At 45.6% G+C, this 24,327-nt stretch overlaps 1 protein-coding gene across 1 annotated transcript in view; it reads right to left on the bottom strand.

The window, feature by feature from the left end:
- Positions 1 to 24,327, bottom strand: part of ANKRD27 (ankyrin repeat domain 27 (VPS9 domain)) — a 67,453-nt gene that overhangs the window by 18,622 nt on the left and 24,504 nt on the right. Inside the window, 16 exon segments of the mRNA XM_005862483.2 lie at positions 4,753 to 4,797; positions 7,155 to 7,274; positions 7,373 to 7,432; positions 9,756 to 9,953; positions 11,323 to 11,415; positions 11,799 to 11,914; positions 13,018 to 13,100; positions 13,673 to 13,800; positions 14,913 to 15,005; positions 20,291 to 20,423; positions 21,339 to 21,417; positions 22,643 to 22,764; positions 23,419 to 23,495; positions 23,583 to 23,648; positions 23,746 to 23,799; positions 23,887 to 23,946. Of these exon segments, the coding sequence (XP_005862545.1) occupies positions 4,753 to 4,797; positions 7,155 to 7,274; positions 7,373 to 7,432; positions 9,756 to 9,953; positions 11,323 to 11,415; positions 11,799 to 11,914; positions 13,018 to 13,100; positions 13,673 to 13,800; positions 14,913 to 15,005; positions 20,291 to 20,423; positions 21,339 to 21,417; positions 22,643 to 22,764; positions 23,419 to 23,495; positions 23,583 to 23,648; positions 23,746 to 23,799; positions 23,887 to 23,946 (1,527 nt within the window).

Genomic DNA, 24,327 nt, shown 5'->3' with positions numbered 1-24,327 from the left:
CTTACATTTTTAAGCCGGTAAGGTTGGTACTTAAACATATAAATGGAAAACTAGAGTCCTTAAGGTAACAAAGGCTACAAAGGACAGGGACAGCGCATGACCTATTATATCCAGCAATCCATATGGGGACTGAAAACTTTGCAATGATGACAATTAGTGAAGATATGAATCAACTAAAATAGTTGACAGGGACAATTCTTCCATCTTTGAAAATATCTACATCAAATCTGTTTAAATAGATTTTCATCTGCATAATATAACACATTATGACAAGACCACCACCACCACCAATGTGGTCAGTGTTGTGCCGATAAATGTTTAATAACTGAGGGACCGCCCCCCCCCCCAGTGCACAAATTTTTGTGCACCGGGCTACTAGTATGAATATAAGATCTTTGTTTAATCTCTTCCTGCCTCCCCACCCCTTCCCTCTGAGAATTGTCAGTACATTTCCATGCCTCTGATTCTATTTTATTCACCAGTTTATTCTGTTCATTAGATTTCTTACTCATTTATTTTGATTTAATTGTTGAAATGTATTTATTGCCATTTTATTGTTCATATTTTTTATCTTTTTTCATTTTCCTCTTCTTAAAGAATACCCTTCGCCCTAACCAGTTTGGCTCAGTGGATAGAGTGTCGGCCTGCGGACTCAAGGGTCCCAGGTTCGATTCCGGTCAAGGGCATGTACCTTGGTTGCGGGCACATACCCAGTAGGGAGTGTGCAGGAGGCAGCTGATCGATGTTTCTCTCGTCAATGTTTCTAACTCTCTATCCCTCTCCCTTCCTCTCTGTAAAAAATCAATAAAACATATTTTAAAAAAAAGAATACCCTTCAACATTTCATGTAATACTGTTTTGGTGGTGATGAACTACTTTAGCTTTTCCTTGTCTGTGAACCTCTTTATCTGACCTTCAATTCTAAATGATAGGCTTGCAGGGTAAAGTAATCTTGGTTATAGGTCCTTGCTATTCATCACTTTGAATATTTCTTGCCACTCCCTTCTGGCCTGCATAGTTTCTGTTGAGAAATCAGCTGATAGTCATATGGGTGCTCCCCTTGTAGGTAACTGCTTTTCTCTTGCTGCTTTTAAGAGGCTCTCTTTGTCTTTAACCCTCAGCATTTTAATTATGATGTGTCTTGGTGTGATCCTCTTTGGGTTCCTCTTGTTTGGGACTCTCTGTGCTTCCTGGACTTGTAAGTCTTTCTTTCACCAGGTAGGGAAGTTTTCTGTCATTATTTCTTCAAATAGGTTTTCAATATCTTGCTGTCTCTCTTTTCCTTCTGGCATCCCCATAATGCGAATGTTAGTACACTTGAAGTTGTACCAGAGGCTCCTTAAACTGTCTTCATATTTTTGGATTCCTTTTTTTGTTTTTCTGATTGGGTGGTTTTTTGCTTCCTCATATTCCAAGTTGTTGATTTGATTCTTGGAATCCTCTATTCTCCTGTTGAATCACTGTAAATTATTCTTTATTCCAGTTAGTGTATGCTTAATTTCTGACTGGTTCTTTTTCATGTCTTTGGCATTCTCACTAAGATCCTTGAAAGTCTAAGTCTCTTGAAGGTATCAAAAAGATATTTTGAACTCGTATCCAGTAGTTCACTCTCTTCTATTTCTTTCATTTGTGACATGTTTCTTTGTCTCCACATTTTGGCTGCTTCCCTGTGTTTGTTTCTATGTATTAGGTAGAGTTACTATGTCTCCTGGAGTTGGTAGAGTAGCCTTGTGTAGTAGGTGTCCTATAGGGCCCAGTGGCTCAGCCTCCCCAGTCACCTGAGTTGGGCACTCTAGATGCTCCCCTTTGTGGGCTATTTGCACAGTCTTGTTGTAGTTGAGCCTTGATTGCTGTTGGTGACACTGGGAGGAATTGACCTCCAGGAGAATTAACTGTGAGGACCAGCTGCAACTATAGTGGGAGAGCTGCTGTACAGGAAATACCCCTATGGAGCAGGACTTGCTTCAGTAGGGCTATGGAGCTCACTGAATCTGCCCCTTGAGTGTGTTGCTTGTGGATGTGTAGAGTGCAATCTGGTATGGTTTGAAGCTATCCACCAGGTAAACTGGCCCTTGGGTCTCTTGGGAGGTACAAAGTCAGCCACTGCCTAGGGCCACCTGGCAGAAGCTACAGAGAGATCTGCAGATTCTTCCTATTTGTATTGGGTTTGGAAGTACCCAGGTGAGGCCCAGCTGTGAAGCAAGGCAGGCTGGTGCTGCTGCCAGGTGTTGGGCCTTTTATTGATAGGTTTGGGGCATGCTGATGCCAGCTGCTGCTTGTTTAAGAGATTTGAGCAAAGTCTGAAGCCTGAGTCAGGACAGACCATTCATATCGAAAAGCTGCTGCAAATATCTTGGGTAGGGCTGCAAATTGGATGGGGTGGGGTCTCAGGGAATCACCAGGGTGGGGCAAACAGTGTGCTCCAGGCTGATGGGGACTCAGAAATGGTTGTCAGTCAGCCCTGGGACAAGGAGATCCCAGCACAGGAACAGTGATTCCTGTGAGCACCTCCGTCTGATAGAAAGCTGCCCCTGAGTTCCAGCCCTTCTGCCAGACAATCTGGTTCCTCTCCGTATGTGTCTGGGTCTCCCAATGCCTCCTGGTGCTGGAGCTCAGAGGAAGTGAGTCTGAGTAAGTTCATGCCGGGCCTTTAAGATGGACACCTGAGCCTCCCTGGCAGCCTCCATGTCCCTCAGCCACAATCCCTGGTTTTTACAGTCCAAAGTTACGGGGACTTCTCTTTCCACCTCTTGAACCCTGGGGAGGGGGGGTCTGGTGTGGGGCTATGACCCCTTGCTCCTCACAGGCGGCCTCCACAGGGATAATTTCCTTCTGGATTAAAAAAAAAATGGCACACATCCCTAGCTGGTTTGGCTCAGTGGATAGAGCATTGGCCTGTGGACTGAAAGGTCCCAGGTTCGATTCCGGTCAAGGGCCTGTACCTCAGTTGCAGGCTCCTCCCCAGCCCGGGCCCTGGTCAGGGCTTGTGCAGGAGGCAACCAATCGATGTGTGTCTCTCACATCGATATTTCTCTCTGTCTTTCCCTTTCTTTTCACTCTCTCTAAAAATCAATGAAAAAACATCCTTGGATGAGGATTAAAAAAATTAAACAAAACAAAACAAAAACTGGCACACTTGGGTGTCAGACCAGCCTGTTCTGTGCCTCCATCCCTCCTACTAGTCTCAAAGTGCTTTCTTCTTTACTTCTTTAGTTGTAGGACTTCCATTCAGCCAGCTTTTAGATGGTTCTGAATGATGGTTGTTCTGTATTTTACTTGTAATTTTGATGTGGCTGTGGGGGGCAGCAAGTACTGGCCTTTACCTACACCGCCATCTTGGTTCTCTTTTCTTCTATCTTCTAAAAAGGAGCAGAGTGGTGCTGCTTGAAAATCCTGGCCCTGGAGCATTTAATAAGCACATCCTCTTTGATCTAACTGTACACTTTCCAACCAGCCCTTCCCTTTTCACCTGGGAGAAAACGCATTCAAGACGTCAATAACTTGTTCAGGGCCACACAACTATTAAGTTGCGGTTGGAACTCTATCCCAGTGTCCTTTCCACTAAATGCACTAGCTCACAGGTGAGAGCACTGAAAAGACCCCCAAATAGGTCAAATGTATGTTCCAGTAAAGAAACGTTTCTAAGATATTAAATTTGAGAAAACATTCTAACTATATATCTAGGCCTGGTTCTCAGCACTGAGGAAGTCAGCATATGCCTGCGAGACTGACAAAAGGTTTCAGGAACCCCTCTTTGACCCCAAGCTTCTCTCTTCGAGGTCCCTTCTATCCAAGATGACAGACACTTGGTCAGGGTGGAAACACCAAAGGCCTTGACTGAGGGGCCTCACTGAGCAGGTTAGCTGAGACTGAGGGCAGCTTCTCTTGATGAGAAGAAGGGAACAAGAATGGGGGCGGGGAGCTGAGGTGGTCCCGGGCAGGAGGTTGGAAGCTATCGCAAGAGTAGATTAATTTGGATGGGGACCCCAGGGCATTGGACAGTTGGTCTCTGCTCACCTCTTTCATGAGTGGTCTGTCCTCTCACCTACCCACAAAAGGAAGAAGTTTGCTAAGCACCTAACTGACTCCTCCTTTGAATGCAAAACAAATCCCTTTCAGGAAACCAAAGGCAAGCCAGGGAAACTGCCTGTGGGAATCTCATGAAGGCTGTCTCTACTCTCAAGTGATCTCATCATAGATGTTCCCCGTCACCTGACACTGTGGGTTAGGACAGACACCTTCCCTCCCTGCAGGACATCCTCAACAGGTTCCAACCCAGATCAGTCAGCACCATCTTGTTTGGCACCTGCTTCACTCCTTGGGGCCCCAAGCCTCAGATCTCAGCCTCCTGGCCCAGGTGTCCCAGGTGTCCACAACTTCTGCAGGGCCACCTAACACCCTCTGAGCTCTGCTCTCGCCTCCACCACCCCCTCCTCACCCACTACCCTGTGTGCTCACCTTGCTCCCAGCTAACGTGTCAGGCTTTGAGCCCATACTTTGAGACCTGGGTGCGGGCTAGTCTCTTGCCAACATCTCACTACCTTCCCAGAATATGAATGTCTAAGAGGCAGGGACATGCTCACTATGCAGCTTTATGTCCACTCGCCTCATTATTTGTGGTGGAAAGGTCACATTGCCATTACCAAATATTTATTAAGTGCACCACCTTCTATGTGAAAGTGAACAACAAAGCCACACAGCTCCTAACTGAACCGAGAGCAAGCTTTGTAAAATGCACTTCTACAAACTCACCATTTCTAAATCTCCATCAGCAACTGCTCTTAAAAGTTTTTCTACCTTAATAAAAGAAAAAAGAATGTTAGAAAAATAAGTTTAATAAAACAATAATAAAAATAAGAAGCCCTGGACAGGTAGCTCAGTTGGTTAGAGCATCATCCCAATATGCCAAGGTTGCGGGTTTAAGCTCCGGTCAGGGCACATACACGAATCAGTTGGTGAATGCATAAATAAGTGGAACAACAAATTGATGTCTGTCTGTCTGTCTGTCTGTCTCTCTCAGTAAATGAGAAAAAAAATTAAAAGAAATCACCTTTCTAAAAGCCTAGTAGCTTTCGTTTCTTAATTTGGAGTCTTGATTCAGTAGCTTTCAAACATATCCCTAAAACTGCTCAGACAGACATCCGAGGAGGTGCTGATGTGCTCTGAGCCCATTGCCATGCAAGGTCTATAACAGGGGTCCTCAAACTATGGCCCGCGGGCCACATGCAAATACAAATGTTGTATTTGTTCCCGTTTTGTTTTTTTACTTCAAAATAAGATATGTGCAGTGTGCATAGGAATTTGTTCATAGTTTTTTTTTAAACTATAGTCCGGCCTTCCAACGGTCTGAGGGACAGTGAACTGGCCCCCTGTTTAAAAAGTTTGAGGACCCCTGGTCTATAAAATGACACTGCTATCATGTGTCAGAGTGAGATGAGGGCCACCTTGAAGCACAAGCACTCCCTAGGTCAGCCACCTTTAGAACCACATATATTCAGCTATCATTATCTGCTAGCTGAGGGTACATACTAGTAAGGGGGACATCCCTCCCAAGGATGATCCCAGGTCTCTGTTAGACTCTGGAGAGTGCCTCTTGGTTTTCTTTGCTGTGCTTTTGCACTGAGCCAAGCTTGCTGGGTTATCCATGAGCAGGTCAGGGCTTGAGGATAACATGGGAGGAGGGGTCTTAGGTAGGGTCAGTGAGGGTCCCCACCCACAGGGGAATGAGCAGAGGAGTTGTGGCACATCCATGCTACGGTCTACTCTGTGGCTGACACTGAGCAAACTCTAAGACAGATTAAATGCAAAAAACAAATCCCAGGCTATAAATCAGCTTTTACTAGATGCAATGTGTGAGTGTATATAAATCTATAGAATAAAAGGGTAATATGCTAATTAGACCGGGTCAACTGGCCATCTTCCGTACGTCTGACTTCCTTCCGGACAAAGCAATGGTGATGGGGGCTGAGGCAGAGGCTGTTAGGGGCGAGATCAGGCTGGCAGGGGAGAGCAGTTAGGGGTAAGATCAGACTGGCAGGGAGTTAGGGGTGAGATCAGGCTGGCAGGGGGTTGGGGGAGATCAGGAAGGCAGGGGAGGGCAGTTGGAGGCGACCAGGCTGGCAGGGTAGGGCAGTTGGGGGTGAGATCAGTCCAGCAGGGGAGGGGTGTTGGGGACATGATCAGGCCAGCAGGAAAGGGCAGTTGGGGGTGTGACCAGGCCGGCAGGGGAGGGCAGTTGGGGGCGAGATCAGGCTGGCAGGGGGGGGCAGTGGGGGGGGACCAGGCCTGCAGAGGAGGGCCATTGGAGGCAACCAGGCCTGCAGGGGAGGGCTGTTGGGAGCGACCAGGCTGGCAGGGGAGGGCCGTTGGGGGCATTAGGCAAGCAGGCAGGTGAGTGGTTAGGAGCCAGTGGTCCTGGATTGCGAGAGGGATCCCAGATTGGAGAGGGTGCAGGCCGGGCTGCGGGACACGCCCCCTTCCCCGCCACCGTGCACGAATTTCGTGCACCGGGCCTCTAGTGTCTATATAAACTTTGTAAGGAGTCAGGAAGGACCCACATCAAGCTAACAGAGGTGCTTGTGGAGTGGGAGGTAGGGGCAGAGGAAATTTGCTTTGTAAAATGATCTTATATCAGTGGACCTATAGGCGACTTTACTTATACTTTTCTTAGGCTATTCTCTTTCTCACACACACACATTGTCCACAAAGCAAAGAGCTGCTGAGGGAGCTGACCATGAAGGGCAAGCAGGTGAGAACATCTGGGCTCCTCTCCAGGCACCGACCTTGGCCACAGCAGATGAGGCTGACCTGGTTATGGTGGTCAGGTCAACTAGGTGGCCCTCGTCAGGCCCTGACTCTTTTTTTTTTTAAAATATATTTTTATTGATTTCAGAGAGGAAGGGAGAGGGGGAGAGATATAGAAACATCAATGATGAGAGAGAGAGAATCATTGATCTGCTCGCTCCTGCATGCCCCCTACTGGGGATTGAGCCCACAATCTGAGCATGTGCCTGTGACTGGAATCAAACCCGGGACCCTTCACTCTGCAGGCTGATGCTCTATCCACTGAGCCAAACCAGTTAGGGCAGGCCCTGACTCTTTAACCAGAGCCATATACAGGGCTTCACAGACCTTCCTCCCACCTGGGGCCTCACCTCTCTGTAGTCCTTCTTGGGCTCCCTTTTTCTGGAGCTGGTGGACACAGAGGAGAAGCTGGAGGCGGAGGACCCCTGGCTGATGGAATCCATGAAGTGTTGAGGGGGTGGCACAGGGACCTGCAGCAAGGGAGCATGACAAGAGAAGAGACAGGTGAGGGCCAAAGAGGATGCTCTGGTCATAAATAGGGCCAAGGACTACCGCCCTATTCACTTACTGCTGAAGACTGTTGTCTCCTTTCAAAGGACATGTGACGGGCTTCCATTATAGACAGAATCTAGGAGGACAAAGGGGACAAGCAAAGTACTGAATGAGATGGGTCACTAAAGCATCACCCATAAAACCCCACTGACTGCCTATCTCCTCAGAAGGGCAGACAGCTCAGCCATGCCCTTGGAGAGACAGGGAAACCACGGCTGGTGGAACTCGCTCAGAACCACAATGAGTAAGTCTGGGCTTCCTCCTGCCACACCACACTCCTGCTGCCTGGCAGAGGAGCTGGTGCTTCCCATGCATGGGCTCAGAGGACAAGAGAAGCCCAGCCACAGAACGGGCCTCAAAGGCTGCCTTATCTAGCCCCCGGCTATTTGTCCACAGGAATAAAGTGTGGCCTTTTCACTGGCACCACGAGCAGCTCAGAGCAAACCCAAGCAGGCAGCTGTCTCCTTCTCTCTGAGACCTCCCTTAGGAAGGGGCCTTTGGGAGAAGATACAGGGGCAGAGAAACCCTCAGCTCCTGGCATCTCAGGCCACAGGTAGCACCACCCAGTCCATCAGCTGTGGCTGCTACAGAGCAGAGACCCTGTGAGTGCACAGGAAGAATGGCTCAGCGGTCAGGAGCAGGGATTTCACCTTCAAAAACGGTGCCACTGTAGAGCTTATGTTAAGTGTTCTTGTCACACACAAACATAATAATAAAGACGAGAGGAAACTTTTGAAGGTGATGGATATGTTTATAGCACAGATTGTGGTGATGGTCTCACAGGTATGTATGTATCTCCAAATGCATCAAGTTGTGTACAGGTGTACCTCATCTTATTGTGCTTTGCTATATTGTACTTCATAGATGTTGTGTGTTTTACAAATTGAAGGCAAGACTCTCCAACAGCAAAAAGTTTATGACTCACTATCTTGCAGTGGTCTGGGACCAAACCTGCTATCTCCTAGGTGTGCCTGTACATGAAATATGTACAACTCTTTGTATGTCAATCATACCTCAATAAAGTAGTTTAGAAGATGACATAAACTGAAAGGCTTCCCTAGAAGAGAGTCAGAAACTAAAAGGAAGCTGAAAACATCAAGAAGCAGAAAGCAAGGCCTGTGCAGAGGGAGACAACAGGAGGCTTGTATTAAAATCAAATCATTTGCTCTAGCTGGTTTGGCTCAGTGGATAGCGTGTCAGCCTGCAGACCAAAGGGTCCCAGGTTCGATTCCAATCAAGGGTACATACCTCAGTTGCAGGCTCCTCCCCGGCCCAGGCCCTGGTCAGGGCTTGTGCAGGAGGCAACCTTAATCAATGTGTTTCTCTCACATTGATGTTTCTCTCTGTCTTTTCCACTCTCTTCCACTCTCCCTAAAAATCAATGAAAAAATATCCTCGGGTGAGGATTAATAACAGCAACAAAAAAAGGAAATGTTTGCCCTGACCAGTATTGCTCTTTGGTTAAAGCATTATCCCATGCACTGAAGGGTAGCAGGTTTAATTCCCAGTCAGGGCATATACCCAGGTTGCGGGTTCGATCCCCGGTTGGGGTGTGTATGGGAGACAACCAATTGATGTTTCTCTCTTACCTTTCTCTCTCTCTCTCTCTCTCTCTCTCTCTCTCTCTCTCTCATCAATGAAAAATATCCTCAGGTGAGGATTAAAAAATAAAATATATAAAATGGAATCATTTCTGTGAGCCACAAATTAGTGATGTTCTAGACACATCAACCTGATGACCTGGGACCTTCCACTGCACATGGCTCAGCTTTCTCTGGCCAGCTGGCCGACCACACTTCGCTGAAGGCATGCCTTCAACCTGCTGGGAGATGAGGTTCAAAGAAATGGTTTCTCTAAGCCCTCCACTCCCCACTCACTCAGGAAGTGAGCACTTTTACATGTTGTCAAAAACTGAATGCTCCCAGACATTACTCCTAGGAAAGGATGAGTAGTTCATTAACAAATCACTTTTGAAAGAAGTAATACCCAATGAAGCTCAAAATTGGCCAAATCAGGATAAGGATAAGGTTTTTAGAAGCTGAAGATGAAGCGACATCCCTTATTGCTTCCATGCCCCACTCCTTTTCCCCGCTTCTGCCAGTCAGAGATACTCTCCCGTTTTACCCACTCCATTTGCTCATAAGGCAACAGTACTCAGAGGCTGGGGCAAAGTCTGCTGGGAGTAGCTCTTAGAACAACACAAAGAACAACTCATAATAACATAAATAAGTAAAAACCCATTAACCACCAGGTCCCAAACGCAGCAGAGAGGGTACAGGCCAAGTCCTGCCCTCAGGCACTAACGCAATTTGTCCAGCATAGCCAAGACCCAATCTGTAGACACTGATTTTGTTTTTAAAGTCATAGTCCTTTTCCGAAAAAAAAAAAAAAAAATCTACCTTTGAGTTTAACGCACACTTGAGGGGCGTTTCTTTCATTCTGTTCTGGATCTCTGTGGATGCTCCATTTTGTAGCAACGTCTCTATGATGCCCTGGTAACCCCAGCGTGCAGCTATGTGTAGGGGAGTGTCTCCTTTCTCATTACCAATATCTAGTCTGCATGATTGCACATCGTAGTAGACCAAAGCCTTCACACACTGCAAAGAAATTGGGAGATGCCACCATTATCTCACATGCTAAGCCCCAGGCAACATCCATGCACTCCACAGCTTAGATCCAGGTCCCAGCTTAATCAAGGCTCCACTAACCAAGCAACTGCACAGTAACAGAGAGGGAACCCAAGGGCTCCAGAGTACCCGATCAGGACACCTCACTTTCTCAAAGAACTCAAAGGTCCGTCAGTTAGACGTGGCTGAATAAATTGTGACGTATCCATGTGCAGAAAGGAATGACCACAGCAGGCCCGAGACCACAGTCCCTTGAAAGGCCTGACTGCAAGGTTGGCCCTTGACTTGCAGTATTCCTTGGGAGCTTGGATTTAGGGTGTGTATAAGTCCCCTACCTGATAAGAGGGGCTCACTGTGCCCAACCTGTTGTACAACAATGTGGTTGGTACTGAACACCTGCTTTCCTTCTGGGAGTCTGACATTTTGGTACATGCCAGGCAGAGGGTGTTTACATGACCGGCCTCCAATAAAATGTGGCCCGAGTGGCGCAATGAGCTGCCCTGGTAGATAATATTTCATAGGTGTTGTCACAACTCACTGAGTCAACGGGCAGTCTTAGGAACACTGATGCAACACACATAACTGATTACTGCAGCGATGAAAGACAGGCTAGATTTACTGATCTAGAGAATTTCCATAATGTATTGTTAAGTTAGGAAAGCAAGTTGCATAAAAATGTGTAGGGTAAGATCTCGTTTTTATACATCACCCACCTAACCCAGCTTCAACCCTAGCTATAATAATAAGAGCGTAATATGCTAATTAGAGCGGACGTCCTTCACGGACATCCTTCCGGACAACCTTCTGGATGAAGCCGGAGTTGTGAGGGAAGCCTGGGTCCCGGGTGCCAGAGGGAAGCCAGTGCCGGCAGCTGGGGGAAGAAAGGCCTACTCTTGCACGAATTTTGTGCATTGGGCCTCTAGTGTATGTATAAAACTACTTGTATGTTACTATGAAGAGAAGGGGGAGAGAGAATAGTTAGGAAAAAATAAAACACACTGTTAAATATTAAGTGAAAATGAAAATTATGAAATTCCTTGATATTACTATAAAAAAGTAAAAGATAGAAATTGAATATGAACAAAAGTAAGAGTCAGATGGTAGCAGGGATGAATGGAAATAACTTAATTTTATGACAGATAATGAGCAATTAAGTTCCAGGTTTGTTATTTCAACATAGCTTCTCTAATAAACTTAAAATTTTTTAATTAAAAACATTACACACCAAATTGTTCAATAATTATCAACACAAAGCACACTATACTAAACTGATTAAAATTCACATTTCTTCACGAGAGAGAAAGGGTGAACACAGCCAGGGACAGCAAGCACCACTTACGTCTTCGTGGCCATGAGCACAGGCCAGGTGGAGAGCGGTGTTGCCGTTATTGTCTTGCACATCAGCGCTGGCCTTGTAGTGCAACAGCAGCAGCTTGCAAAGGGGAGGAGAAAGCAGGTGAGTAAGGGGGAGGTCACTTGTTTCCATTTTCAATCTTATTTGCCCATTCTACACATAAATGACATCAGTCTCATCCTTCCTTAGGGATAAAAATGTTTCGAGATAAAAAAAAAAAAAAGTACATGCCCACCCCGCTACCCCCAGATTATCAGGACATTTTAGGAAAGCAAGTCCTAAAATTTCTGTCCTGATAGTCTAGACCTCACAGTTTTGTCCAGGGGTGGAGGAGCTGCAGACTCGCAGCCTCGCTGTGCAGCTGCAGCCGGTGGGACAGAGGAGCACAGCCACGACTGGAGTCAGTCAGAGCCCAGCTCGTTCGAGCACATGCACTGGTGGTGCCGTCACCGCCTGCTCACCGTCACGCTCTGATAGCCCTTCTGACACGCAAGATGAAGTGGAGTTGACCCGTGATAGTCCGTGGCGTTCACCACAGCGCCTTTGGAAACCAGGAGGTCAATGAGGGATGCCTGCCCTACAGAACAGAAGGACTTCATAATGGAGAAAGACAAGAGGCTTTCACACCCTAAGTGTGAAGCCACAACATTATTTTACCCTCTTGTTCCCTGGCATGAGCCAGGGCAGAAGGAACTTTTCTGCTTGAGAGGAACCAGAGCTAACATCAAGTCAGGCTCTGCAGATTCTGGGCACTTTGGGGTGCCTCTTAGCAGGGACTCAGTTCCAATCTACTTCTCAGCAAGAGAAGGTACTGGAAAAGAGCCTCAGGACACCCACAGAAGATTCCATGGTTCATCAATTCATAAGATGAATACTGTGCAACCATTAAAAAATACTGACAAGGAGAAATGTTCTTATATATCACCGAGTGAAAAAAGCACAGTATAGAACAGTATGGTCCCCACAATATCATATGCTTTATATTCATATACACACAAGCACAGGGAAATTCCAGATACTCATAAATCAAAATTATATCTGGGAGACAGAAGGATGGCAGGTGATACTGGAGAGGTTTGTGTTTTCTACTTTGTGCACTTTAAAAGTTACTTTTTAAAAGCGGGATGTAAGCCCTGGCTGGTTTGGTTCAGTGGATGGGGCGTCGTCCTGTGGACTGGGGGGTCCTGAGTTCGATTCTGGTCAAGGGCTCATGCCCAGATTGCGGGCTCAATCCCCAGTGGGGGGCATGCAGGAGGCAGCTGATTAATGGTTCTCTCTCATTAATGATTAATGGTTCTCTCTGATTAATGGTTTCTATCTCTCTCTCCTTCTCCCTTCCTCTCTGAAATTAATGAAAAAATTAAAAAAATAAAATAAAAGCAGGATATAAGAACCCCAATTCTAAGATCATTCTCATAGCTCAGACTCAAGCCTTCCCTCCCTGGACCACCGGCCAGGACAGTGAGAGCACAGATAAGCCCGGGAGCAGCACAGGAAGGCCTGGAGAACGTCTGCTATTCTTCTCTTCCAACGAAGCCACCGGCGGTGGCCCATGATACAGCCTCTTCCACACCCCGACTCCACTGCACCTGTCGGCCAGGCCTCAGGCCTCTGCTGGGCCATCCTTGGCTCCATCCCCTTTCCTTGGCAACCCTCAGAGGCCCACCCAAGACCACATACCACAGAGGGCAGCCACATGGAGTGGTGTATGACCCCTGTCATCTCTGGAGAATGGAGTGACAACTGAAGGATCATTCAGCCTCCTAAAACAGAGAAAAGATACAGAGAAAGACACCCTAGGAACGGCAGGGCAAAGCCTCCTCCTGACAAGGCCGGCCATGCCAGGGTCTTAGGACTGGAAGACAGATCTCAGGGTATGATCCAAACTGGGCCTCTCTTATAGTGTCCTAGAGAGAATCCAGTCCCTGCTCACAGGGTGAGGAACTGAGGCATCTAGTGTCCCTCCCGGCCACCCCACCCTCTAGGCCTTGACACCCAGCAAAATAGCCTGATGAGGTTAAGGGGAGACCAGAAAGGGTTACTGGGGGAAGTTGGCATTCTCCCATCCTAAACACACTTGCCGAGGCTGGGCAGGCCCTATATCTGCCTATTCTGTATCCAGCCCAGCAGCGTGCCAAGTACTTTCAGGACCTTTATTCCATTTAATGCTCCAAAGAGGCAGAGATTAGAGTCTCCACTTTACGGCAGAGGAAGCTGAGTGCATCCAGGATAAGTGCCTCATTCAAAATCACATGGCAAAGAAGTAGAAAAGTTCCACCGAAGCCCCGAGTATCCTGCTTCCTGGCACACGGAGCCTCCATGAGGACTCTCTTACCCAGAGACAAGTTTCTCACAGTCATCACAGAAGCACAGGGGGTGGCACATCTTTTGGATGGCATCTTTATCTTGGTCTTCTTGGCTCAGAAGTCTTTCCACTTCTTTCTGGTTACCTGAAGCAATGTGCTGAGAAGTGACATCAAAGATACGATCAGTATTAAGAAATGTGCTTTTTAAGGTGTGAATTTTTTGAGTGCTGCAGAAACACTAATATATAGATGGATGAATTGGTTTTCTCTCTGGGATTTATTTCAAAATAATCCAGGTGAATAGGGAAAGGGGGTAAGGGCAGAGATGAACTAAGTTTGGGAGATGGCTATATGGAGCCTGTCCATGACACTAATCTTTTATTTTTGTAGTTTGTAAATGTAAGAAATTTTCCATAATAAAAAAAATGACAACATGACAAACTTCCCAAAGCAACAGGAGTAGAGAAGCAATACATTCAGAATTCAGAATCTTACTAGAACAAGTCTGGGTCCTGCCCTCTTATATCTGACAGACCTTGGCTTGGGGGGTGAGGGAGGAAACAGTTGCAATCAGCAGGAAACACCATCAACAACCAAGCCTGCAGGGCTCACCCCTGTGATTCCTGGATGTGTTCCCCAAGGGAGTGAGATGTTCTGGGGAGCACACTGTCCCAGGAGGTGCTCTGGGCCTCCATGGAACCCACTCTGGCTCCGGGAACCCACTCTCCTCTTGGGGAGATCTGCCCTCTCCTAGTCCTCGCTTACTGCCCAGTGGGTACCTCGACAGCCTCCCAGTGGTTGAACAGATCTAAGCGGGGAGCTGGGTGCATGTGCTGCCACATGATCAAACCATCACCACGCAGTACGCTCCGAGCGCAGGGCAATCGCACTCAGACACTTGAGATGTGGGGCTCCTGAAACTGATAAGAGGCATCAACTCTGTGGGGCCCCCAGTGAGGTACCACTGAACTGGCCTATGGACAAACTGTGTTTTGTCGAGTGGAGAAAGGAAGACAGTTGGGGCAGAGGGTTCCACACGTGGAGGCCCTGGGCCCTCGGTGAACCATCCAGCGCAGCCATCACATAGCACACGCTGTGGAGATGAGCATACGTGCTGATTTCACCTGTAAAACCTCACATCCCTACCACCCTGAGCACAAGGCGAATTTCAGTGTTTAACTACACAGAACACCATGTGGATTCTGTAGAGATGCTAGAGATGCTGAAAGATGGTGTGCTCCTCACAAAGAAAGACTTGTGGTGTCTTACCTTAAACAGGCAGTCAATGGGAGTTGAAGTCATCTGAGACAGTAAGCTCATTCTCTGCTTAAGGAACAGTCTGTCACCAAATCCCTCAGACTCCTGCAGGAAAACCCAACAGTCTGTTTTATCCCACGCTCCTCTCTCCCCCTTTCACCCTCATCAGGCTGGGAGAAGGGCTTCCTATCTGTTTCTCCAGGAAATGGTAGCTCTGATGACTGTTTTCCAGGGGGGCTCTGGGAGAGTGGCGGCCAAGGTACATGCCCTTGGCCGGAATCGAACCCGGGACCTTTCAGTCCGCAGGCCAACACTCTATCCACTGAGCCAAACCGGTTAGGGCCCAACAGTTTGTTTTATCCCACGCTCCTCTCTCCCCCTTTCACTGAGCCAGAGAGCTGACCCTCATCAGGCTGGGAGAAGGGCTTCCTATCTGTTTCTCCAGGAAATGGTAGCTCTGATGACTGTTTTCCAGGGGGGCTCTGGGAGAGTGGCGGCACACTGGCTGCGCGTGTGTGGAATGTGTCATCTCTAAGTGTGGAATGTTGCATGCACACACCATCCTCCTCCAGACGGAACCTGGACTGTGCTGGCCTCCTTCTCCTCTCAAACTTCTGTCCTACCTGCACAGCCCTATGCCTGCCATTTTATCTGCAGCCTACAGGCAGGAAAACCATCTGACAGATGGTCTATATTTCTCAATTGCAAGGGGGGCGTCTGAGAGGAGTCTTAGTTTTTGAACATATTTATTAAAATAGCAAACAATAGGGCCATTGGCCCCAAGTCCAATAGGATATTGGGTTCTACCCCATTGAATAAAGTTATGATTACCTAGATACAAAAATCTAATAATGTACCCTTACTTTTTCTTTTTTATTGAATTTATTGGGGTGACATTGGCCAACAAAATTATATAGATTTCAGGTGTACAATTCTATAACACATCATCTGTATATGTATTGTGTGTTCACCACTTCAAGTCTCCTTCCGTCACCATTTATCCCCCCTATACCTTCTCCTACCTATCTTTATTTTATGAAATAATTTCTAGCAGGATACTTTAATAATGCTCAGTTGAGCACCTGCTACTAAACTGTCTAATGACAAATTAACTTCCTTAAAAAGAGTCTTTGTGGGTGGTAAAGGGAATTTTTTTTCCAGCCAGTTGCTGCCAGAATAACTCACCAACCCAGATAAAACTTTAGAATAAGGCTCTCTAAGTTCTGACTTACAGGTCCAGCTAAGACAGAGCTGACAGCATCTCGAGGAGCGGACCATTTCTGGGGTCTGCTGTTAAGACTGCCCTCAGAGGGTTAACTTGGCAAACAAACAACAACACCTCGGCATTAGAGCCACTTTAGCTCCCAGCTGTTATAAGCTATGAATGCTCTATCAGTTTTATTCAGTGATTCATAGCTGAGCAGCTTAGGGTCAGAGAAACATCAAAGACATTACTGTCGAGGTAAATTCGGTGTTCTTTCCTCAACTCTGGGGAACTATTTCAAGGGCAGCAATGAAGAGAGGCAAGTCTTCTAGGACTGAATCTTCAGGGAAAAATGAGCTGCCAGAAGAATAGCATGTGAGAGAAGCCCTACTCGGGAATGGGGTGAACACTACTTATTAGCAACCTGGTCAAGTGAGAAAAACCAGAGCCTGAAAAGCTAGAGCAGAGGGTACAGATGCTTCCAGGGTTCTCTCTCCTGGCTTTTCTGCCCACAAAAGTGAAACTAGAGTCATCCCACTAATGTTTTTTTTAAAAAGCTAAAAGTTGTGGGCCCTGGCCCGACAGTTAGTCAGGGCACATACAAGAGTCAACCAATAAATGCATAGATAAATAATAAAATAAATAAATAAAATAAAGGCACCTGTTATACTGTACACCCGAAACTAATATAAAATAATATTGAATATCAACGGCAATAGAAAAATAGTCAGTCATGCTATTCAAAAACAAAAATTACAAAAAAATAAAAGCTAAAAGTCTTTATGCTTAAAGAATGTTTATGGTCATCTCAAGTATGATTCTATCTTTGGGAGAAAATTTCTATGAAACTACATTATATAAAGAGTCGAGAGTAAGACAGAATTCAATTTACTAATATTTGGTCTTTAATGATTTTCAGAAACCTCGCCTACTGTATGAAGATACTCTTGGGCTCTTTCCCTAGAAAACGAACGACACCAGTACATAACAGTGGCCTTGAACACTCCTAGAGGGAACTGCACTACTGCAAAGAACTCAGTTGGCAGCTAGGCAGAGGTGATATCACAGATGGAATCCCAACAATGGTATCACAAAAGACAGGAAGCCACAACACCTGCTCTGTCAATAAAGTAAAGAGCATCTCTCAGGCCTGACCCACTCAAGACCCAAGGGACAGGCTTCCCAGCAAGCCAGATGATACACACCTTGTCCCATCATTTGATGGGACTAACCACCTCTCATCCAGAAAGGCAGAACCAGGGTCAGACACCCCTGACTAGAGGACCACCCTGGGCTGTGTTACACACCCCCTTGCCCATCCATGCAGAATGCACCCAAGAACCAGGAGACAAAGACACCCACATGCAGAGGCATTAGAAGAGTAACTAAGGGCACCAGTATCACCTCACAATTCAAAAAGGCACTTTCGAATATTCCATTTGAGTCTCTTAACTACCGAGTAAGGGGTAAAATATACATTATCCTTAGTATAGACCAGAAGATGGACAGAGGCTTAGAGAGACAAACAGAAGTGCTGGACTCAAACCAACACCAGCACAAGAAGGACTACTCCTCAAACACTCCCCCAATCCCACTTGGAATCTTTTTTTCCTTTATTTTTTCCCCCATCACCATTTATTCCCCTTATACTCTCTTCCACCTCCACCTGCACCCCCTCTTCCCTGTCACTTGGAATATTTTCTGAAGTAGAAGTAGGCATGGAGTCCTGGCCAGTGTGGCTCAGTTGGTTGAGTGTCGTCCCATGCACTGAAGGGTTCAATTCCTGTCCAGGGCACATATCTAGGTTGTGGGTTTAATCCCTGGTTTGAATAGGAGGCAACCAATCATCTCTTTCTCTCTCTCTCTCCCTTTCCCTTCCTCTCTCTGTAGAATCAATGAAAAAAACATATGCTCGGGTGAAGATTAAAAAAAAATTCAACTGACACTGTTTGGTCAGCCACTTTCTTACACCCTGGCCAAAGGCCTTCAAGTGTTGGCCTTCCTGCCCACATGGAAAATAAGAAAGCAAGATGGTCACAGTATAGTATGGGGGCAGGAAGGGGACAGGAGCACCTTCAAGAGGTGGATACCTCCTTCCAGGTGACAGGGCGCTTCTGGCCCCATCAAGGAGCATCAGGCAATTCCTCTGCAGGGTGGTAGAGCCAGGAAGGGAGTGACCTCTCAGACGGATGAGAGGGAAAGAACCAGAAGGGCAGGACCATCACAAAACCACTGCAGGCACCACAGGAAAACACATTCCTAGACTGAGTTATTGCACTGAGCACAATACCCTCTAGGTCCTTCCATGCTGTGGCAAATGGTAAGATTTCATTCTCTTTTATGGCTGAGTAATATTCCATTGTATATATACACCACAGCTTTTTTATCCACTTGTCTATTGATGAGCACAATACCATACAATTTCACTTATATGTAAAATCTAAAGAACAAATAAGTGAACAAACAAAACTGAAACAGACTCATAGACACAGAGAACGGACTGGTGGTTTCCAGAGGGGAGAAGGGCTTGGGAGACTGGGTAAAAGAGGTGAAGGGACTGAGAAGTACAGATTGGTAGTTACAAAACAGCCATGGGGATGTAAAGTACAGCATAGGAAATGTAGTCAATAATATTGTAATAATTATGTTTGGTATCAGTTGGGTACTGGAAAGATCGAGGGGAACACTATGTAAAGTATATGATTGTCTAAACACTATGATATCCATCGAAAACCAATACAAAATAAAATTGAAAGAAAAATAGAATATTTAACTATGATCACATAAAGTGAAAAAAACACACACCACATTTCTGGAACCTCACAGAAGACGATTTTCAAACTAAGAAATCTTACTTCGTTACTATGGGAGTGAGTGACAACTGATTCTGCAGACACCTGTGCATGTGGAGTGCACACATGGCCCTTCTAGAATGTGAGTGATTTCCCCCTAAATGAGAAGCACCTTTCCACAAGAGTCACAGCCAACCACATCTGAGAAGAGCTGGACAGCCTCTAATTTCACCTGCTTACATGTGGGAGATCAAACCAAAACCCAGACAAGAGCAGAACTTGCACCATGATGCTATTGGGCTACGTGCCAACAAGTGCAGCATAATCTCAAATTTTGGTTAAAAATACAATTATATGGCACTGAAAAAAGACATATACCCAAATGTTAATAAAAGTTACCCCCACCTAGTGAGTTTACAAGAGGTTTTTGTTCCCTTCAAATGTTGTTTATAAGCAAACAGTAGTCTTCTAATCAGAAAAAAATAAAATTTATTCTTTTTGGGAAAAAACATAAACATGGCTCAGTGGTTAAGCATCAACTCATTAACCAGGAGGTCACCATTCGATTCCCAGTAGAGGGCATGCAAGAGGCAGCCGGTCAATGATTCTCTCTCAGCAGTGATGTTTCTATATCTTTCTCCCTCCCTCCTCCTCTCTCTGAAATCAACAAAAACATAAAACAAAAACAACAATAAAAAATAAACATGTTAATGATAAATGAATTCTGAGAACCAGCTTTTACCCAAGTGCACCTGCCTGGACAGGCTTGTGCTCTTTTCCAGATGTTTTAACTTATTATTTTGGGAGATTCTAACATCAGTAGAAAATTAGGATCACATAAAGTTTAATCCTCAGAACTCAATACAGAAATCTCTTCACTTTATTAATTTTAACTTTGTGATTTCTGTGAGTACTGTCACATTTTGCTGGTTGGTATGCAGTGAAATAAGCCAGCAATTCAATCTTGGTTTAAGATTCTCACAATTCACAAAGAAATATAATCTCTTCTCCTTAGCCAAAGCTCACCAACCAACCTAGAAAGTAATAATAAGGCCACTGAGCCCTAACATTGCACACATTAACCTCATTTCTTGCCTATATGGTCAAGACATCCAAAGTCACTGCTTCTCGCTTCCCCTCTGCCATGCTTTTGAGGATGCCGAGGACCAGTGAAGCAGGATATGTAAGTCCCGAGGAAAACCCACAAGCTTCCACAGCCAAACCAGGAGCTCAGTGTTCAGTGTGCTGGGCTGCTGTCCGGGCTCAGGGCCTGTAAACAGCTGAGGCCCCATTCCCAGGGACCACTGAAGAATTCACCCCTCCACACCGACCTCAGAACCCTATCAATGTGCAGTGACACCCCCACAGAAAGACCAAGGGAGGAGGGGTCTTACCAGCGGTTTGACAGAGAGGCTTCCTTGCCGAATATATTCAATTGCAGCTTCAACTGAGGTCAGGCAGTATCCCAATTCATCTTTTGTCGAGTTGCTAAATCTAAAGTTTTTGATATAACTCAAATTTGCCATCCTAACAAAAGGAAAAAAAGGTTTTATTCTTGTACACAATTAACACTTGCAGAAACAAGGCTATTGGCTCAGGTGACTGAACTTGGTTAGCTCCAGGGAACACTGACTGCTAACCCCTCACTCTCTATTTTAGAGTGTGTGTAATTAGGAAAAGAAATAAAACTACTTGTTATTTTCCTGGAATAGGCTATTTTTAATTTTTATTTATTTTTTTTAAAGATTTTTTAAATTGATATTTAGAGAGAGAGGGAGGGAGAGGGAGGGAACATGTGAGAGCGAACCATGGATCAGCTGCGGAACACTGACTGCTAACCCCTCACTCTCTATTTTAGAGTGTGTGTAATTAGGAAAAGAAATAAAACTACTTGTTATTTTCCTGGAATAGGCTATTTTTAATTTTTATTTATTTTTTTAAAGATTTTTTAAATTGATATTTAGAGAGAGAGGGAGGGAGAGGGAGGGAACATGTGAGAGCGAACCATGGATCAGCTGCCTCCTGCACGCTCCCTCCAGGGAATTGAGCCTGCAACCTGGGCATGAGCCCTGACTGAGAATTAAACCAGCAACCTTTCAGTGTACGGGATGATGCCCAACCAACTGGGCTGAAATAGGCTATTTTTTAGAAAGCTCATTATTGTAAAGTGAGCTGTGGGTTCCTATGGGAAGAAGATGAGCGTTGGGACCACACAGCTTCCTGCTCAGCCACTGACTAGCTGCATGTTCCAGAATGACAAACGTAAGCTCTCTGGACCTCAGTTTCCCATCTATAAATGGAAGGAGAGCCACCCACTGCCAAATGAAGGTGGAGCAGGCATAGCACCTGACTCATGAGAGGTGCTCACTTTCCTAGAGTTATACTAAAACTGCCATAGTATAGTACTGCCATTTGAAAAACGATTTTAACAAAAAATATTACCAATTAGGTATCTCTGTTTTCACAAGCAAATATAACAGGACTGATAGCAGATCATCAGCACACATAGTCTCCAAGTTAACTGCAAGGGGGAAACACGTTCAAAGTCATCATGAGACTCAAATGGACCAACAATCCTTTCAAGTCCTCACCACAATTCAACCCACAAAACCACAATCCAGTAAGATTACACGTCAGAGAGAAATTCAATTGCACAATTTCCTTTACAGTATCCTGAACAGATGTCAGATCCAAGGGGAACACAAAGGCCTAGCATTCCCAGAACATGTACAAGAGAAGGGAACTCCAAGCAAACCACCCCGCGCCACCTTCCTGGATGGGCAGATCCCAGGAGGTCAGTGACAGTGGACACAAGCGAAGGTGTGCCAGAGCCCCTGCTGAAAGCCTCCTTCCTCCTCAGGTCATTTCTGCTTTATGCACTGTGGAGCCAATGCTGAAAGCAGCCTATTTTTTTTTTTTTAATCCTCACCCAAGGACATGCTTGTAGAGAGGAAAGTGTGCCACATACACTCCTGTTTATTTCATTTAATATACTTTTAAGATCATTCCCTATCTGCATACACAAATCTGCCTCATTACTTTTTTCTTGGTTTATTTTGTTTAACTTTTTATACTGGAAAATTTTAAACATATTCAAAACGAGTGCAAACAGTCTAAAGGACGCTTGAACCCCTATGTACCCATCACCAGCTTGGCTCATTTCTGAGGCTGCTGTTCCTCTGCCACCATTTTCTTACCACAGTCATGACACATCTACCCCCACCCCATTAGGAGGCACTCACTCATCAGCACAGACCCCAAGGCGCTCATGCTAGAAGGCTGGGCTGCACAAACCAGCCCATCTGTATGGTACTTTCAATGGTGTTTTCCTTAGAAATTGCTTTCAAACATTAAGAATTGCTGTTGATAGAGCTCAGACTTTGTGTATAAAGCGGATAAATGAAGAGAATACTGTTTATATTTACAACTGAAGCTGAATGGCTGGCGTTTTTTGAATGACACAGTTTAATTCCAGAAGATTCATGTATATACTTCCAAGAAAACTGTCTAATTTGGGTAAATCTCTTAACATACGCAAATATACTCCCAAGAAATGATTATACACGTGTAAGAAACACTTGAAACACTAGTAAATAAAGCCGTTCTATCTTTATGGTCGTGTTTAATCACTGAGAATAGAGGTAGAAAGTTGTGAAATCCTTTAAGACAGCACTGCTCCTTAACAGACTTCTGCTTCTGGGTGGATGCATCTACCCCCCCTGCCGGGCCCCTTTCCCAGCACAAACCTCTCTGGCTAGGAGACTGTGTAATGAGCTGCACCACCTTTCGCAAACAAACCAACTTCTGCTGTGGGGAGGTACATTTGTTCAGCTGAGCCAGTTCTCTCTTTGCACGAGGTATGTTGAAGCTGTAAAATAATTTGGCAAGTGACAACTTAAAAGCACAACATAAGGGCCCTTTTTCTCTGGTCTAATAATGTACCTCTGATTTACATTTCTTATAACAAACCATAGTAATGAAAAATAAAAATAGAAACCCAGAAGCCATCTCACTCAAGTCAGTGGCAAAACACAACAGCTTCAAATGTCTCATTCAGGCTGCCCAGTGACAGCAGCACCAGAAAATTAGAGGGGGAAAAATCGAAAGTCCTTAGCCCCAGAATGAAATAGCCCAAAGGAAAAATAAGTAGTTTAAACATAAACACTTCAGACATTTTTTTATCCTAATGAAACTTAAATTAATTCAGAGGAGTTGTCTCTTTGGCAGGGTTCCCTCGGATGGGCAGGTGAGGACAGAACCCACCTGGGTGAGCTATGTGCCCACCTAGAGACCAACTGTGGGAAATCACAGCCCCTTTAGCTCCTATCCAGGTGGTTCGTGGGCAGACAGGTGCAGGAGGGTGACAGCTACAACACAGTCATCTGCCAACATCAGCGCTTTATCTTTGGTCACAAATAACTGCACTGCTCCTCAGTATGAACCAAGTCAAATCAGCCTGCCGCCACTGCTGCCGAGGGCCCTGCCTCTGAGGATGCTGAGCTGCTGCAGTGCAAACCCTTACCTGAACTCAGGTTTCACACCAATATCTTTCTGCTGAAGATCTTGAAGGCTTCTTGTGATTTTGTTAAAGGCAGCATCCTAACAACAGATTTTAACGAAGCTTCAAATTTCCTAGAAAGCACAGAATAAGGCTTCCAACCTGGGTGATGGAGATTTAGAACCTACCTCACTTGCCTCCATGGTCCCCACATATTTAAAGATCAGATCATAAATATCGTGCTGGACGTACATCTGTGAAATCAACGAACCCCAGTTCAGGGTGTGTGGGGGGGCAGCAAGGAGAGTCGCAGCACTGCCGCCTTCTCCCCTCACTGCCCTGGCCTCTTACCTCTACCGCCTGCTTCATCAGGTTCATCTGGGCCTCATGCCTGGCAAGCATCTTCTAGAAAACAAGGAAAGTACAGTAAAAGTGCTTGGCTTTGCATGTGGGCAGACTGCAATTCTCTCTTTTGAAAGTCCTGCTGCTTACCAGGTGAGAGTCCTTCAGAAGGTGCTGGAGGCATTTGGTGTAGAGTGCATTCACCGCGTCCTAAGTGACAGAGCAGAGAGACAGGCCATAACACAAAACCCAGACATGCAACATGTCCTGAAGTGAAGAGAACATTTTACAAAATGTGACAAACTTTAAGTGCTTATGCATGTTTATCAACTCAGTTATTTTTTTCAACTTTTTTTTTAGGTGTATATGCATTAAAAATAGAAATAAAATCCTTTTGGAGTTATTGATTTCAGAGAGGAAGGGAGAGGGAAAGAGAGATAGAAACATCAATGAGAGAGAATCACTGACTGGCTGCCTCCTGCACATCCCCTAATGGGGATCAAGCCCCCAACCCAGGCATGTGCCCTTTACCAGAATCGAACCTGGGACCCTTCAGTCCGTAGAACAATGCTCTATCCATTGAGCCAAACC

This window comes from Myotis brandtii, unplaced genomic scaffold, assembly GCF_000412655.1.
Source record: "Myotis brandtii unplaced genomic scaffold, ASM41265v1 scaffold165, whole genome shotgun sequence".
Lineage (NCBI taxonomy): Eukaryota > Metazoa > Chordata > Mammalia > Chiroptera > Vespertilionidae > Myotis > Myotis brandtii.
Note: the sequence above shows the minus strand (reverse complement) of the source record. Positions and strands in the feature narration are given on the sequence as shown.